General features: G+C 35.7%; 1 protein-coding gene across 12 annotated transcripts in view; it reads right to left on the bottom strand.

Annotated features, from left to right (window-relative positions):
• Positions 1–18,211, bottom strand: part of PTPN22 (protein tyrosine phosphatase non-receptor type 22) — a 57,811-nt gene that overhangs the window by 11,684 nt on the left and 27,916 nt on the right. For 6 of the 12 annotated variants that reach the window (XR_011536761.1, XR_011536759.1, XM_008533501.2 and 3 more), the window contains 6 exons: positions 15,937–16,023; positions 5,527–5,603; positions 4,564–5,384; positions 3,000–3,083; positions 2,715–2,845; positions 1,584–1,611 (listed from right to left, as the gene is read on the bottom strand). Coding sequence is in view for 8 of the 12 variants with exons in the window: in XM_008533501.2 (XP_008531723.1) it covers positions 1,584–1,611; positions 2,715–2,845; positions 3,000–3,083; positions 4,564–5,384; positions 5,527–5,603; positions 15,937–16,023 (1,228 nt within the window). In the remaining 4 variants the exon portion in view is untranslated. The remainder of the gene's footprint in view (positions 1–1,583; positions 1,612–2,714; positions 2,846–2,999; positions 3,084–4,563; positions 5,385–5,526; positions 5,604–15,936; positions 16,024–18,211) is intronic. The other 6 variants (XR_011536762.1, XR_011536760.1, XM_070607911.1 and 3 more) reach the window with 1 other exon arrangement.

Raw genomic sequence — 18,211 nt, 5'->3', positions numbered from 1 at the left:
CAACTAAAAATGTACAACTGTGTACCAGGGGCCTTTGGGGAGGTAAAGTGATACTTTCCCTTTTTGTAGACTCCAGGTGATTATAATCAGTGCCACACAGATTATCGCTTAATGGTTGCAAGTGACCATTAATTTTTTCTACCCAATTTGAATATAAGCATTAAGAAGTACCCTTCCCTATATATCCTGCCTATTCTAACACTATGTAAAGCACACAGAACTTGCTTAGGAAATGCTCGTTTAACAATTATCTAATAAAAATTATAATAGGTAACATTTCATGAAAGCTTCTTATTTGACAACCACTGTGATAAAAACCTTATATGCATTATCTTACTTAATCCTCACAAAAATCCTCTAAGAAAGGAGTTCTATTATCTTCATTTTATAATGAGAAAAATTAATAAAGTGTATAATTTAATCAAGGTAATGCATTTTGACAACTTTTGGTAGACTGGGGATTTGAATTAAAGCCTATCTGACCCCAAAGCTCATGCTTTTTGACCTCTATATTATATTACCTATGTATGTATTTGAATAATATGTTAATATGAATAAATTAAGCAGAAAACTTAATAAATTAAGGGAAACTACCATCTCTGTTTTAATGTGTCTAAAGTACCTATCAATGTCTAGTAAATGTTAGCTGCTGATGTTATTCAATGTATAAAACAAGCAAAGCTCAGGAAAGTACAGGAGAAGCAACAGCAAGTTTTAAGTGGCCAGAAATAATTTTTCAGAATTCCACTGTTAACAGTGGTAAAGCCTATAAAGTAGAAATGCTGCAAAATTTTAAGAGATTCTATCTGAAATAGTTTTTTTAAAGATTGGCACCTGTGCTAACATCTGTTGCCAATCTTCTTTTTTTCCTTCTTCTTCTTCTTCTCCCTAAAGCCCCCTGGTACATAGTTGTATGTTCTAGTTGTAGGTCCTTCTGGTTGTGCTATGTGGGACCCCACCTCAGTATGGCCTGATGAGCAGTGCCATGTCTGTGCCCAGGCTCCAAACTGGCAGAACCCTAGGCTGCCAAAGTGGAGTGTGTGAACTTAAATCACTCGGCCACAGAGCCAGCCCTTGAAATAGGTTTGGGGTTTTTTGGGGTTTTTTGGGTTTTTTGAGGAAGGTTAGCCCTGAGCTAACATCTGCCACCAATCCTCCTCTTTTTGCTGAGGAGGATTGGCCCTGAGCTAACATCCGTGCCTGCCTTCCTCTACTTTATATGTGGGACGCCTCCCACAGCATGGCTTGACAAGCAGTGCGTAGGTCCGCACCCGGAATCTGAACCAGTGAACCCCAAGCGGCTGAAGTGGAACGTGCAAACTTAACGGCTGTACCACCAGGCCAGCCCCTTGAAATAGTCTTTTTAAAGGATTTTATATCAAGGAGCAGAAGTCTAAAAACCTTGCCCTTGACAAAACAAAACTCCTGGCCTGGGAAAACCAGAAATAAATCAATAAATAGTGGAAGCTATTATGGGAACCATGCCTTCTCCTGAGGTTATTTTCTCTAAACCTAATGAGCCATTCTTACAGTACAAATTTTTAGGGTTAAATGTCATCTTGAAGCCAAGAGAAATAATTTACCTGATTTAGGACTCCGGAGTTTTACACTCTAAAAAAAGAAAGAAGGAAAAGTGAAAGAGGAATATGTACACAGATTCACAAACTCAAAGCAATAAATGGCATTTTTGAAATTATATTTCTTATCTCTATAGAGATAGTTATGAAATGTTGACCCTGTTTTTCCTAATTTCTGTGTGCTGAATTATGAAAAGGCATCCTTAACTCTTAGAGTGATTTTTATATATCATGGCAAGTGGTCCTAAATTGATCCTTTTTTCTATTTCCTTCCTATTCAGAAGAAATTTAATTGGAGGTAAGTTGTTGACATTGAAGTTACTTCACGACAACAGAAAAGGAGTGTTTGTTCTTTGCTCTGGGAGTTGTTAAGATAAAAGACCATTATATGTGTGTGTATTGTTAACAATAATAATAATTACTAGTAAATTAAAAGTGTAATTAAAAAGGTAGGGAATATTTGCCTACCAGCATTGCAAGTGTTAAGCACTTTTAAATGGTTAATTAATTATTTTCTGATCTCTGGAATTTTAAGATAGTTGGTTCATGGAATATATACAAATGCATGACATTGTTGAGAGTGTAGACTTTTCTTCCAGAAGCAGGGAACATTATTCCAAAAGGTTTATCTTATATTATAAGATGGACATTTGCCATTCAAAAAATTACTCTCTATAATATGTTATCACAGCTAACATGATACAGCCTACCAAATGACTACTCTGAACAAACTACCTACTTATGAAACATTTGTTTTTGCCTTAACTATCCTTCAAGAATTATTAGCTCAAATGTTTCCTCTTTGACTGTCTTCCTTGATCACTTCCAACCTGGACGGATCTCCCACACTTCTAAATCTCATCTTTCATATGGCACTGATTATATTTGCCTTGATAAATAAGGATAGACAAAAATAGAAACTTGTGTACACATCCTCTATCTCCACTGCTAGACTTTAAGTTTCTTAAGGACAATAATTGTAGTCTTTTACATCATTTTATCCCCCACATCTTCTAGCACATTGTTTTATAAGTAGTATCTCCTTAGTATTTATTAAGTGATAGGTGTTTAAAATACAAGGAGTAGGTCTGTAGCCTGTTGAATCCAATGAGTAGAGTCAGAAAAAAAGTTACTGACCTTGGTTGGTCTAAGTCTCACAGAGTCATCAACTTTCTTTGATTCAGATGTTCCACTCCATTCTAATGATGTTCCAATTTTTACCTTTACAGTTGGAGATAGGGATTTGGGAACACTCGGTAGGAATTCTCCTGAAACAAAGTAAATATGGTCCAGTTCTTAGAAGTGTTGCAGTTCTTTCAGAAAGCAAATGTTACTCAGCCATAGCACACAGAACATTGAAAGGACCTGAGAAGTAATCTAGTTAATCCACACTTTATTTTACACTTACTGAGCTGTACTCACCAGCTTCCTCTACCACAATAAAAGATTCAGGTGTCCGTTCAGGAAGTGGAGGGGGGATTTCATCATCTATCCTTAGAGGAGTTGCTATCCAAAATGTCAGAAACATAATCACAATTTTTAATTAGAAAAATCCAAAGAAAATTTCTATGTTCTAATCTTGCTGTAAATTCCACCAAGCATCATTACACTATTTAAGCTGATATCTGTTCACTCAAGGAAAAAAACAAATTCTCTCATCTTAAGTTACAAACCCAGGAAGATTTGCTGCTACTGCTTCAAAATTTATTTGAAAAGCCCAGAAGTATTTTGATTGAGTAGCTGAGTATCAGTTAATATAATATAAAACATTATATTAACTTAGAAAACTTTGGATTGTTTTCTACATTACTCCTTTCTTTTAATGTAGAATATATAATAAAGCATCATAAAGCACTTTGACATGCTGAAGACTCAGTTATAGTAGGTAAAATAAAGATTTTAGTATCTCTTCTTCATTTATAAGAATGAAGAATATTGATGTTTTTGCTTTTTACAAAACAATGGAATAACAGGGTTTTCTATACATATATTCGGATTTTTTATAGAAAACCTCAAATGCTATTATAAGAAACAGCCACCAGATGGCACAAATGTCAATGGTGCCACAATTCTTGAAGATAAGGATTTGGTTTTGGTTGCTGTGGGAAGTTTAAGGTATTATGGGTATCTAGAAAAATAAAATTCCTTTAAATTTTAAAGTATATAAAATAATCTAATCAAAGAAAGAACTAGATCCAGTTAAAATATTTTTGTAACAAAGCTATGCATCTACGTATCTATCTATTAAGAAGCTCTACACAATAAATAATGTTATATAACAAAAGCTTTCTCTACTTCCTATTCAGGTAGAATGTTCTTTATAAATGTCTGTTGATCTACCTAAGAGAGCTAAACTTGCTCTTTGCTTTCCTTCATCTTCTCCCACATCAAACAATTATAATCATCTCTAACAGGATATTTACTTCAACTTTCAAGCCACTCAATAAAACAAAACAATATGCTTAATATGGAAAAATCCAGAATTATGAAAGAGATAAAGTATGAAAGTAAAGGGGTATATAAGATTAAAACCTCACAGAGAATACTGAATACATATTCTCATCTACTGTTATAAAAAAAGACAGGAGGAAATCAGTTCTAAGTGACCATGTGGTGCTGTTGATCAAATCTTTTGTGCTGTTCTTTTGGAAGTTGCTTCTGAATGTTATGGGTAAATTATGGACCTTTGGTATACATTTCTAGGAATGAGGATTGCCTCCTTCAGAAGCACTCCTGCTGGCATAGATCCTATACCAGATCTGACTGCCTCCACTGCCCCCTGTTTCATAGAATATTACATGTTTGTTATTGCTATTTTAACCTATCACATCATTAAAAACACTCCTGGAATTTATTTCTTTGAGGAGGAGAAGGAAGAAAAAGAAGGAAGCAGAGAATGACAAGGGGGAGGGTGAGAAGAAACCAAGTCTTCTATAGAAGCAAAGTGAAATCTAAAAGGTCATACAAACTTCTAAAAATAGCTTACCTACTGCTGCTGTGTCTTGGTTCAGTGAGGAGGAGGAATTGGTTGGAGGATTCAGAGCTAAAGAATTATGTGAATTGTGGTAAGAAAAGAGGGTTGTAGAGGATGTTGGCAATGAAGAACAAGGTAAAACAGTTCCATCTTGCTTCTTAGGTAAATCAAGAGATATCTTAGATCCAGCACTACTTGGAGACAGTGATGAAAAATAAGGATCTTCTACTAAAGACATGCAAGAATATACATTAGAAGCACTAGAGTCATGCTGCTTTGTGGTAGAGGCATTACGCATTTGCTGCTTAGAGTCATATGGTAGTGAATAATTCACTTCTGCTGAAGAAACATGCATCTCTTTTTGAGCCTGCTCAAGAGAAGAATTATGCTGCTGAGATTCCAAATGAGAAAAACTTCCCTTGATGTCCAACTCTTTGGTGTCTCTCTGTTGTATCAATTCAAAGGGAGTTGATTTGGTCCGCATTATTGGCCTCTTTGAATTAAAATATCTTCCTGCTACATTTACTGGTTTAGAATTAGGACATGTTCCAAGCAAAATGGTGCTCAAGTCTAAACTTTGGTGCTTTTGAAGAGGCTCCCCAGCTATTGGAAATGCCTTTGTCTCCCATTTCATAGTTATGTCAGCATTTTTGTTACAACCACAGTTTAGCTCCAGAAAGTCGAAAGAACTGCACTGTTTAGCAGGATGCAAAACTAATGCACCCTTTTCACTTATTTCAGAAGTCCTGAGGTCAAAGGAAGAAGTTTCTGCACTTTCCCCCCTTATCCTTTGTTTGCTCTGTTGATTCTTTATTTTTGCTTCATTTATGCTGCTGAAACAAAAAGAAAGTAATGATGATACCATACCACAAAGAGGCCTCTTCTCTTATTCTCTTTCAGTATCACAATGAATTATAAGCACGAGCCTCCCAGACACAATTAGACAACATTTAGATGTGTAAAATTTGTACTCACCCTTTTGATAAATTAGGAGAACAAGAGTCTGCTCCTAGAGTGGGATTTTGCTCAGGAAGTGAATACTTTGCTTGAATCTTCAAGAGAAATAAGTAGGAGATTGTTTTTCAATGAAGCAACGGCAATGAGATATTTCAACATTCATAAGGTTAAGAAGTTATTTTTCAGAAAATGTAAAGATTTTAAATCATTAAAGAGGTGAATTTCTAAAATATTGAACCCAGCAAGGACTTGTTAACATACTAAGATCAAAAGGATCGGAATAAAAAGATTAATGCTGTTATAGAAAATAGAAAGGATTTGCTTATTGCATCATCTTTTCAAATGTGGAAGTTTTAAAATGTTCTTGGGGGTAACTTTGTTCTCAAGAACACTCTACCTTCAGAAATCTCATCATCTCAACCCTTGACGTTAATAGGTGCTTATCAGGTCCTCATACTTGTTCTACCTTTTCCTTCCTTACTGTGCTCCAGCTATACTGGTTTTCTTGTTCTTAAGTATACCAAACCCATTTCCAATTCAAGACTTTTACACTTACTATTTCCTCTGATTGAAATACTCTTGCTCCAAATTTTGCATGGCTGGCTCCATCTAAGTAATTATTCTCTACTTAAATGTCCCCTGCATAAGGAAACCTTCCCTGAACACTCAGCCTAAAATCAAACTTCCACACACTTGTCCAGCCACTCTCAATCTTTATTTTCTTCATAGCAATTATCATATTATGGAATTTGTTACTGTGGCTCATGGAATGTAAGATATCATAAATTGTAAAATATATCCTGATTTCAGTGATGTTCAAATATTAAAAAAGTCATCAGCAGTTGCAAGATTCCACCTGTTATGGCTTTAATTGTGACTCTCAAAAAAGTATGTTGAAATCTAACCCCTGATACTGTGAATGTGATCTTATTTGGAAATAGGGTCTTTGCAGATGTAATTAAGATTAGGTCGTACTGGATTAGGGTGACATGTATCCTCATAAGAAAAGAAAAGAGAGACTCCGAGACACACAGGGACATGTTATGTGATGATGGAGGCAGAGACTGGAGTATTGTATCTGGAAGCCAATGAACACCAAGAATTGCTGACAAACACCAGATAACAGGAGGAGGCAAGGAAGAGTCTTTCCCTAGAGCTATAAGAGAGACGGTGGCCCTGATTTTTTTTTTTTTTTTTTTGAGGAAGGTGAGCCCTGAGCTAACATCCACCACCAGTCCTTCTCTTTTTGCTTAGGAAGTTTGGCCCTGAGCTAACATCTGTGCCCATCTTCCTCTATGTTCTATGTGGGATGCCTGCCACAGCATGGCTTGATTAGCAATGGGTAGGTCCATGCCCGGGCTCCAAACTGGTGAACCCTGGGCTGCCAAAGTGGAGCATGCAAACTTAACCACTGTGCCACCGGGATGGCTCCTAAAACACCTTGATTTTGGCCTTCCTGCTTCCAGAATTAAGGGAAAATAAATTTGTTGTTTTAAGTCCTCTTCAGTTTGTGGTACTTGCTACAGCAGGCCTGGTAAACTGAGACTTTACTAGCCCCCTTTCAATAATGGATAGAACAATCAGACAGGAGATCAATAAGGAAATAGAGGACAGACATGAACAACACTGTAAACCAATTAGACTTAACAGACACACATAGAACACTTCACCCAACAACATACACATTCTTCTCAAACATATATGGAACATTCTCCATGATAGACTATATGTTAGGCCACAAAACAAGTCTTAATGAATTCTAAAAGATTGAAGTCATAGAAAGTATCTTTTCCAATCATAATGGGTTGAAACTAGAAATCAATAACAGAAGAAAAACTTGAAAATTCACAGATATGTGTAAATTAAACAACCAATGGATCAAAGAGGAAATCACAACAGAAATTAGAAATACTTAGAAATGAATGAAAACAACATATCAAAATGAAGGGGATATATTGAGAGCCGTGCTCAGAGGGAAATTTGTAGTTGTAATTGCCTACATTAAAAAAGGAGAGAGATAGCAAATCAATAACTTTGCACCTTAAGGAACTAGAAAAAGAGCAAAATAAACCCAAAGTTAGCAGAAGGAAGGAAATATTAAAGATTAGAGCAGAGATAGAGACTAAGACAACAATGGAGAAAATCAACAAAACCAAAAGTTGATCCTTTGAAAATATCAACAAAATTGACAAACCTTTAACTAGAGTGACTAAGGGAAAAAGAAGACTCAAATTACTAAAATCTTAAATTACAGAAATTAAAGTGGGGACACTACTACCAATTTTACAGAAATCAAATAGCCTAACAATAAACACATAGTGGGCAGTTGATTTTACATGAGAGTGCTAAGACCATTTAACAGAGAAAAGACATTCTTTTCAACAAATAGTGCTGGGAAACCCGGACGTCCACATGCAAAAGAATAAAGTTGGACCTTTATAGCATATACAAAAATTAACTCAATATGGATCAAATACCTAAACATAAGACTAAAACTATAAAACTCATAAGAAAACATAAAAAGCTTCATGACTAGATTTGGCAATGATTTCTTGGGTATGACAGCAAAGACACTGGCAACAAAAGAAAAAATAGGCAAATTGGACTTTATAAAAATTAAAAACACTTGAGCATCAAAGTACATGATCAACAGAGTAAAAAGGCATCCCACAGAATAGGAGACAATATTTGCAAGTCACATATCTGATAGGGATTAATATCCAGAATATAGAGAGAACTCCTAACAACCACCACAGAAACCCAATTCAAAAATGGGCAAAGGACTCAAATAGACATTTTTCCAAAGATGATATACAAATGGCCAATGAGCACATAAAAAGATGCTCAACCTCACTAATCAGGAAAATGCAAACCAGAACCACAATGAGATAGCACTTTGTATCCATAAGCATGGCTACCATATAAAAACAAACAGGCTGGCCCAGTGGCCCAGCGGTTAAGTTCGCATGTTCTACTTCAGCGGCCTGGGGTTTGCCAGTTCAGATCCAGGGTGCAGACACGGACATGGCACCACTTGGCAAGCCATGCTATGACAGGCGTCCCACATATAAAGTAGAGGAAGATAGGCATAGATGTTAGCTCAGGCCCAGTCTTCCTCAGCAAAAGAGGAGGATTGGCAGCAGATGTTAGCTCAGGGCTAATCTTCCTCAGAAAAACAAACGAACAAACAAATGAAAACAAAATAACAAGCATTGGTGAGGATGTGGAGAAACTGGAAACTTTGTGCATTGCTGGTGGGGATGTAAAACGGTGCAGCCACTGTGAAAAACAGTATGGCAGTACCTCAAAAAATTAAAGACAAAATTACCATGTGATCTAGCAATTCCACTTCTGGGTATACACCCAAAAGTATTGAAAGCAGGGAGATGAAGAGAGATTTATACACATAGGTTCTTAGGACTATTCACAGCAGCTAAAAGGTGTAAGCAAACCAAGTGTCCATCGATAGATGAATGTATAAACAAAATGTAGCATATACAGACAATGGAATATTATTCAGCCTTAAGAATATTCTGACACATGTTACAACACTGATGAACCTTGAGTACATTATATTAAGTGAAATAAGCAAGACACAAAAGGTCAAATATCATATGATTCCACTGACATGAGGCACCCAGAGTAGTCAAATTCAGAGAGACAGAAAGTAGAATGGTGGTTGCCAAGGGTTGCAGGGAGGGAAGAATGGGGAGTTATTGTTTAATGGGTGTAGAGTTTCAGTTTTGCAAGATGAAAAGAGTTCTGGAGATGGAGGGTGGTAATGGTTGCACAACAATGTGAATGTACATAATATCACTGAATTGTACACACAAAATTGGTTAAAGTGGTAAATTTTATATATATTTTACCACAATAAAAAATTGGGGGGGGAAATGGGCAAAGGACTTGGATATACATTTGTCCAAACAAGATATACAAATGGCTAATAAGCACATGAAAAGATGTTCAACATCACTAATTATTAGGGAAATGCAAATCAAAACCATGAGCTACCATTTCACACCCTTTAGGATGGCTGTTATGTAAAAACAAAACAGAAACCAAAAACCAGAAAAAAAAATTTGGTAAGGATGTGGATAAATTGGAACCCTTGTGCATTGCTAACGGGGATGTAAAATTTTGTAGCCACTGTGAAAAACAGCATGGGAGTACCTTAAAATTTAAATATAGAAGGGCCAACCCCAGTGGCCTAGTGGTTTAGTTTGGCGCATTCTTCTTCAGCAGCCCAGGTTCTGGTTCCTGGGTTCGGACCTGCACCACTCATTTGTCAGTGGCTATGCTTGTGGTGGCTCATGTGAAAAAAGAAGAGGAAGATTGTCAACAGATGTTAGCTCAGCGTAAATCTTCCTCAGCAAAAAAATAATAATACAGAATTAACCATGTGATCCAGCAATTCCACTTCTGGGTATATACTTAAAAGAATTTAAAATAGGGACTTGAACAAATATTTGTATAACAATTTTCATAGCAGCATTATTCACAATAGCCAAAAGGTGGAAACAACCTGTGTCCATTGGCAGATGAATGGATGAGTAAAATGTATTCACACACAATGGAATATTATACAGTCGTAAAAAGGAATGAAATTCTGATACATGATACAAAATGGATGAACCTTGAAAACATTATACTACACAAAATAAGCCAGATACAAAAGAATAAATAGAATAGGCAAATTAATAGAGACAGAAAGTAGAACAGAAGTTACTAGGAATTTGGGTAGGGGTCATGGAGAGTTTCTGTTTAAGATGATGAAAAACTTCTAGAAATAAATAATAGGGTTGGTCACACACATTGTAATGCCACTGTATTGTACACTTAAAAATAGTTAAATGGTTGTAATCTATCATAACATTAATAAAAAAATAGTTAAATGGTAATTTTTTCATTGTGGTAAAATCATATAAAAATATGAATAGGGAATTGTCTCTTCCTCTTCAGTTTTCTGTTACAGGCTGTAAAATTGGTGTTAATTCTTCCTTAAACATTTGGTAGAATTCTTAAGTGTGTGGGCCTGGAGATTTCTTTTTTGGGAGTTTTTAGGTTATAGATTCAGTTTCCTTAATTGTTATGGAGCTATTCAAATTATCTATTTCATGTTTAATGAGCTGTGGTAGTTTTTGTTTTTTGAAAGAGTAATCCATTTTAGTTGTCCAGTTTGTATGTGTTGAGTTCATACTATATTCCGTTATTGTCCTTCTTTATACCTGAAGAACCTGTAGAAGCATCCCTTCTTTCATTCCTGATATTGGTAGTTTTTATCTTCTCCCGTTTTGTATCAGTCTTCCTAGAGGTTTGTCAATTTTATTAATCTTTTCAAAGAACCAGCATTTTAGTTCACTGATTTTTTCTCTATTGTTTTCTATTTTCAATTTCATTGATTTCTGCTCTTTATTATTTGCTTCCTTCTTTTTTCTTTGGGTTTATCTTGGTCTCTTTTTGTTTCTAGATTCTTAAAGTAGGAGCTTAGATTATTGATTTCAGACTTTTACTGTTTTCTAGTGTATGCATTTAGAGTGCTATAAACTTCCCTCTCAGCACTGCTGTAGCTCTGTTCCACAAATTTTGATATGTTGTATTTTCATTTCTATTCACTTCAGTATTTTTTTTTTTAATTTCCCTTGAAACTTTCTCTTTGACTCAGTGGATTGTTTAGAAGGGTGTAGTTTAGTTTCCAATTGTTTGGATCTTTTCCTGTTTTCATTCTGTTACTGACTTCTAATTTGATTCCATTGTGGTCAGAGAATACATTCTATATTATTCCAATTCTTTTAAATTTTTGAGATTGTTTTATGGCCCAGGATATGGTCCATCTTGCTATGTGTTCCATCAGCACTTGAAAAGAATGTGTATTCTTGTGTTGTTGGGTGGAGTGTTCTAAAATATTGATTTGATCTTGTTGGCTGATGTTGTTGTTGAGTTCTCCTATCCTCTTGCTGATTTTCTGTCAAGTTTTTCTATCAATTGTTGAGAGAGGGGTATTAAAGTCTCCAACTATAAATGTGGATTTGTCTATTTCTCTTTTCAGTTCTGTCAGTTTTTGCTTCACATATTTTGCAGCTCTTTTTGGTTCATATATGCACTTAGTACTGCTATGTCTTATTGGTGGATTGACTTTTTATCATTATATGATGTCCCTCCCTGTCTGCAATAATTTTCTTTGCTCTGAAGTCTACTTTATCTGATATTAATATAGCTACTCTTATTTTCCTTTTAATCATGTTTACTTGTTATATCTTTTTTCCAATCCTTTACTTTAAATCAACCTATATATTTGAAGTATGTTTCTTTTTCTTTTTCTTTTTTTTTTTTGAGGAAGATTAGTCCTGAGCTAACTACTGCCAATCCTCCTCTTTTTGCTGAGGAAAACTGGCCCTGAGCTAACACCCATGCCCATCTTCCTCTACTTTATATGTGGGATGCCGGCCACAACATGGCTTTTGCCAAGTGGTGCCATGTCTGCACCTGGGATCCAAACCGGCGAACCCCAGACCACTGAGAAGCGGAATGGGCCAACTTAACTGCTGCGCCACCAGGCTGGCCCCTGAAGTATGTTTCTTATGGATGGCATATAGTTGGGACATGTTTTCAGTTCACTCTGCCAATCTGTCTGTTAATTGGTGTATTTATGCCATTTACATTTAATGTAATTATTGATATGTTAGGGCTTAAGTCTGCCACTGTGTTTTTTGTTTTCTCTTTGTTCTCTCTGTTTCTCATTTCTCTTTTCTTTTTCCTGCCTTCTTGTCTTTGCTGAATTTTTTAGAATTTCATTTTGATTTACCTATAGTGTTTTTTAAGGTATGTCTGTATAGCTTTTTTAGTGGTGGCTGTATGTATTACATTCTCTCTCTCTCTTTCTCTCTCTCTCTCTCCCCATATATGTATGTGTATATATATATATATATATAACACACTTATCGCAGTCTATAGGTATTATCATTTTACTAGTTCAAGTATAGAAACCTTACCTCCCTTTACATCTCTAACCCTTCCCTGTTTATTATATAATTGTCTTAAATATTTCCTCTAATACATTTAGAACCACATCAGACAGTATTATAATTTTTACTTCAATCGTCAAACAATTTAGAAAGCTCAAGAGGAGAAGGAAAGCCTATTACATTTACCCATGTTTTTGCTTATCATGTTCTTCCTTCTTTCATCATTTCCTTTCTGTTTAGAAAACTTCCTTTGCCATTTTTTTAGAGTAGGTTTACTGGCAACAAATTCTCTTAGATTTTCTTCATCTGAGAATGTCTTGATTACCCCCCTTCATTCCTGAAGGATATTTTCACTGAGTGTAGAATTCTGGGTTGACAGTCCTTTTCTTGAAAAGTATTGTGCCACTTCCTTCTGGCCTCCATGGTTTATGATCACAAATCCACTGTCATTCTTGTTTTTCCCCTATAGTTAAGATCATTTTTCTCTGGCTGCTTCCTAGAACTTTTGTCTTTAGTTTTCAGAAGTTTAATTATGATGAGTCTTTCAGTACTTTTTTAGCCCCACCTTTTTTCTCCTTTCCTTCTTGGACTTCAATGACACAAATGTTGGGTTTTTTTTTTTTAATTATTATTATAGTCCTTTAGTTCCCTAAGGCTCTGTTTTCTTCTTCAGTCTATTTTACTTATGTTGTTTAGATTGGGCAACTTCTATTGCTCTGTCTTCCACTTCATTAATTCTTTACTTTGTACTCTGTATTCTGCTGTTGAGTTCATCTATTGAGCTGTTTGTCTCAGCTACTGTATTTTTCAGTTCTAAAATTTCCATTTGGTTCTTTTTATATCTACTGAGGTTTTTGCTGAGTCCTTATATTTATTTACTGATCTCTTCTATTTTTTAATTTGTTTTAAGCATGATTATAATTGCTTGTTGAAGCATTTTTATCACGGCTGCTTTAAAACTTTTGTCAGATAATTCTAACATCTCTGTCACCTCAGTGTTGTCATCTATTGACTGTGTTATTCATTCAGTTTTAAATCTTCCTGGTTCTTGGTATGATGAGTGATTTCCAGTTGAAACCTAGACATTTTTGTATTGTTACGAGGCTCTGGATCCTAGTTAAACCTTCTCTTTCAGCTGTATTTTTTTTTTCTTACTCCATTCTGACAGGGGAAAGAAAAGGAGGGGTGCTGCCTTTTTATTGCCTTGTTAATGCCAGGTGGAGTCTACCTCCACCAGTTTCCTCACTTAGCCTATGCTGACACCCAAGGGGATACACCATGGGAGAGGCTCCCCATGTGGTCTCCACTGACACTGTGGTGGAGATGGTCTCATTACTGCTGGATGCTGGTGAAAGTCCTGACTCTCCACTAGGTCTCTTCTGATACTACTTCAGTGGGGAGGCATTGGGGTGCCATGTTACTGCCAGGTGGAAGCTCAGGCTCCCCATGGGGTCTCCACTGACACTGCAGGGAAACCTCATTGCAGGCCAGTGGAGATGAAAGTCCTAGCTCTTTACTTGACCTTCTCTGATACCACTCCAGCACTTTATTACAGTCTTGTGAGAGTGGGAATCTAGGCTCCCCACTCAGCCTTTGCTGGCATGGGTAGGGTTAGGGGCCATTTTTTTCTTTGGTGTTGACTGAAGTAGAGTGATTGTTATCTAAAAGTTTTCTGTCTTGCTGGGCTGCCCCTTTCCTGGTCCTTTGGCTAGAGAGAGCAGGCTTTTGTTTGGGCTTTTTTTGTCTGCACCATTGGCATTTCCAAGTTGTTGACTTCTTCAGTTTCAAGTCTGGGATATATGAGGCAAAAGAAAACCTAAAGAACTCACCATCATGTTTTTCCTCAGGTCCCAAGTCCCTAGCTAGTCTGTCTTCTCTCCATCTTTCAGAGTCTTTTTATATTTGTTTTATATATAATATCCAATGTTTCTACTGGCACTTAGTGGGAGGTAGAGGGAAAAGTATGTCTGTTAGATCTTCCCAGAAACAGAATTCCTCCTTGGCTAGCATTTACCTTCTGTGGGAGGTTGAACCATGTTCCTATGTTCCCATTTACTGACTAAGGGCCCACTCCAAAAAACCCAACCATATGGAGCCATGGTACTGCTATTGGGCTAAATTTGAGTATTGACACTTCCTGGAACCTGAATAAAGTATTAGCCCACATTCTCCAGCAACACATTAAAAGAATATTCTTTGTTCAAGAAAGGTTTATTCTAAGACTACAAGGATAGTTTGATATTAACAAATTCAATGATATGACTGTATTAATAGGTCAAAGGAGAAAAATCTATGTGATCATTCCATAAATACAAAAATATGCCATTGACAGAATTCAACATTCTGGAAAAAATTCTTAGTAAAATAGAAATCAATGAATACTTTCCTTAAACAATTAAAAAATAAATATCTCCAATCAAGTCAGCATCATAATTAGTAACGAAACATGAGAATCTTTCCCATTAAAATTAGGTTGTCCATATCACTTTTATTATTTAATCATGGTCTGGGAGTACTAGCCAATGAAATGGGCATGAATAGGATATAAGTAACAATCTCTGGCAACTGTACTCTTTGTTTCCATGTCCTTCTACCACATTGTTTCTCCTTAGAGTAAACAACTATAAGATTGCTTAGTTCATTCCCTAGCCTCAACAGTTTTTCTGACTTTCTCTCCGTCCCCATGCTTCATCATTCAACTGAGAGGAGTTATGATCAGGGTCATGTCTTATATACTTTGTATTGCTGATGTTGTGAAAACAGTAGGTCCTCAGTGAATACTTTCAGATTAATAATCCAAAATGGATATTAAAAATTAAACTAATATGTGGAAGGCAGGTAAATCAGTAAGTTTGTATTCTTAAGGTTTGCTCAGAACCTAGTACTTTATAATTACACACTAAGGATTTGACTTACACTTTTCTGTGATGAGATCAAAATAGCATATTCTAGAAAGCTCAATATTTTTTATTTGGAATTTGGTCAAATCATAATTGTTTTATACCTAATAACTTCTACTAAAAATCTTTTGGATATTCTAAACTATTCTCAAAATTTGATGAGACATATGCAATCAAACTGAGGCTAGAGTAACCTGAAAAATCACATCAGTATTCAACTATGATTTCTCTTTGTAATTGTCACTCTTACTTCTAACTCACCATACAACTGTCTAAAACATGGGAGCAGAATATACACTTTCCCTTTTGCTCACTCCTTTTGTTTCTAAATTTAGTTTAAAATTGTATGCAATAGGTTAACCAAGAGGTTAATTTTCTAAGTTAATGTACTTCAATTAATTTGTCCTTCTCCACCAGAGATTTGCAATGCAGGCCCATGCACACCTGACACTCCACTTTAGTTGTGATGATAAATAATAAGTTAAGTCCTGCAACTAACCTAAGATCCCGTGACCAAAATCAAATATGAAAATAATTGACAAAATATTAAGTTGAAAGTTTACCTCTGTTCCAGAGTGGTTATCTCTGATAACATCCATCTGTCTCTTAAATAGTTCTAATACAGCATTGTAGACCAGTTCATACTGTTCCTGAACAGCATCACAAACCAGAACAAATGAAAACAAACAAAAAACTTGGTGAACTACAGAACCAGATTTCAGGAATATGAACACCAATCAAATCCTAGAGTAGCAGACCTGAAAAGACCATCAACATTAGTTTAATTACAATGCCTTATGTTTGTGTACCCCATTTCAGATTTCAGAGCACTTTTAGACTTCTAGAAACAACTAAATATTTGCTCTACTTCTAGCTAATATACAAGAACCTTGCAGCATGTTTTTTTGTGTTCTAACCCCACTTTCTTTCTTATCTTTCCCTACACTATCATCCCTCTGTTTTCCTTATTCACATTTTAAAAAATTTATTTCATCCTGGATGCATTTTCTTGTAAGTCACTTTCATCTTTCCTGGAAAAAGGTAGATAGATTGTGGTTGATGGGTAGACAGATAGCCTCGATATGTATTATTTAACTTGACTCACAATTGATGTATACAGTAGCTAGGCTATTATCTCTGTTTACAATTTGTCCAAGATCATTCAGAAGTAATTTCCAGGACTTGGGTTGGCACCTGAATCTTCTGACCCTTAGTTTAGTGCACTCAGATCAAGCTGCTGAAATCCTGACCTAACAAAGATACCAAAGAAAAGTAGACTGCTGAATAGTTTGTGGTTATGAAAGGACTTCACCATAGAGAAATAAGACCCCTACAATTACAAGGTTTATGGGTTTTCACTACTACGTTTTTGCCTCTGTACCTGCTCAAGCACTTTATTTTGGATCTACTCTTCATCTGTATGGGCCAATTCATGGTTTTCCCTGCCACTTTACACAATCTTGTACAAATAAAGTACAACTTTTTCCAAAGATAATTTTAACAGGCGAACAATGCAGAGCCTATAATGCCCAACACGGCCATTGATACACTCTTTAATTTTTTTAAGAAGTGAGAAAAATCAGACAGGAAGCAGTCATCTGGTTATGGTGCTATTTTCTGGTTAGTGTCAGAAAAACTAGCTGGAACTTGTAAGATATTTGTTCAGCTAGTTGTTGATAATGTCAGAATGTGAAGGCTAATTTAAAATTGTTTCAGCTGTCTTCCAACTCTTAGAAGCAGGCCTGAATGGACTTTTTTCTGAAATGGGGTATTGTTTTATTTATTGATTCAGTGTTAAAATTTAATATTGTACAACTAGGTTGCATACTTCCTGGAGTCTTTATACATTTATGTGGATCAGCCTCCTTTGAAGTCTGACAGCACTAACCCAACCAGTGCTTTGATTTCACATAAACTTTCCCCCTCACAGGTTGAATATAGAAAACACCTACAGTCAATACATGAAAAACAAATTATTTTTTTCCACGCGCTATTGGTGGAAAACCTGTGTGGGCTAAGTAGAAAGTTTGTATTTTAAAAGCTCTTCATTTTTTCTCCTTAAGTCACAACTTCTAGATGAAAATACCTGAACTGCCATTGTCAATTGTTTTACCTCTAAACCTATGTGCAAGCTTGTTTGTAAGTGCTTTAAGCACGTTAGGGTCTTGCTATTTAAGCAGTAAAAAGTAGTTCTAACAAATTACACAAAAATGTCTGTTACCTCTTAAATATCAATAAGTTTTTGGTGAATGAATGAATGGATGAATGCTAAACTCTATCTTAAGGATGGAGACCATTTAGAAATGTGGGTAAAATTGTTGGTGTAGAAATAGGGGTGAAATTAATATTGTAGAGAGTGAGAGATTAGGCTGGGAATGTTTCACCTAAGAAGTATAACTTGAGCTAGAGGGGAGAGGAGAAAATAGGGAAGAGCATTCCTAATGGAGTGAACAAGTATGAGCGATTTGGGATGGATTAAAATATTGTGATACATATATGATTATACATATAGTATGACTGTAATTATGGTTTTTTTAAAATATGCATACAATAAGGTCCAGGAGAAACTATAGAAAAATAGTAACAGTGGCTACTTCTAGGTTGATTTTATTTTTATTTTTTCATTATTTCCTAAAATGAGCATAGAGAATGTATTCTCCAGGTTATGTTACCACCTCCTGAAGTAGAAATTACAAATCTCTGATTTTCTGTGGTTTCAGAAATTAATTACTACTACAATATTTCAAGTTAACCTGACCCCGATATTTCTTTCTAATATGTCAAACAGCTTGTTACATTTTTTTCAAATTCCTTTGTAAGAAATACTATATTGGTTTC

Source organism: Equus przewalskii, unplaced genomic scaffold, assembly GCF_037783145.1.
Source record: "Equus przewalskii isolate Varuska unplaced genomic scaffold, EquPr2 ChrUn-13, whole genome shotgun sequence".
NCBI lineage: Eukaryota > Metazoa > Chordata > Mammalia > Perissodactyla > Equidae > Equus > Equus przewalskii.
The sequence above is the reverse complement of the archived record's forward strand: the minus strand, read 5'-3'. Positions and strand labels throughout refer to the sequence as shown.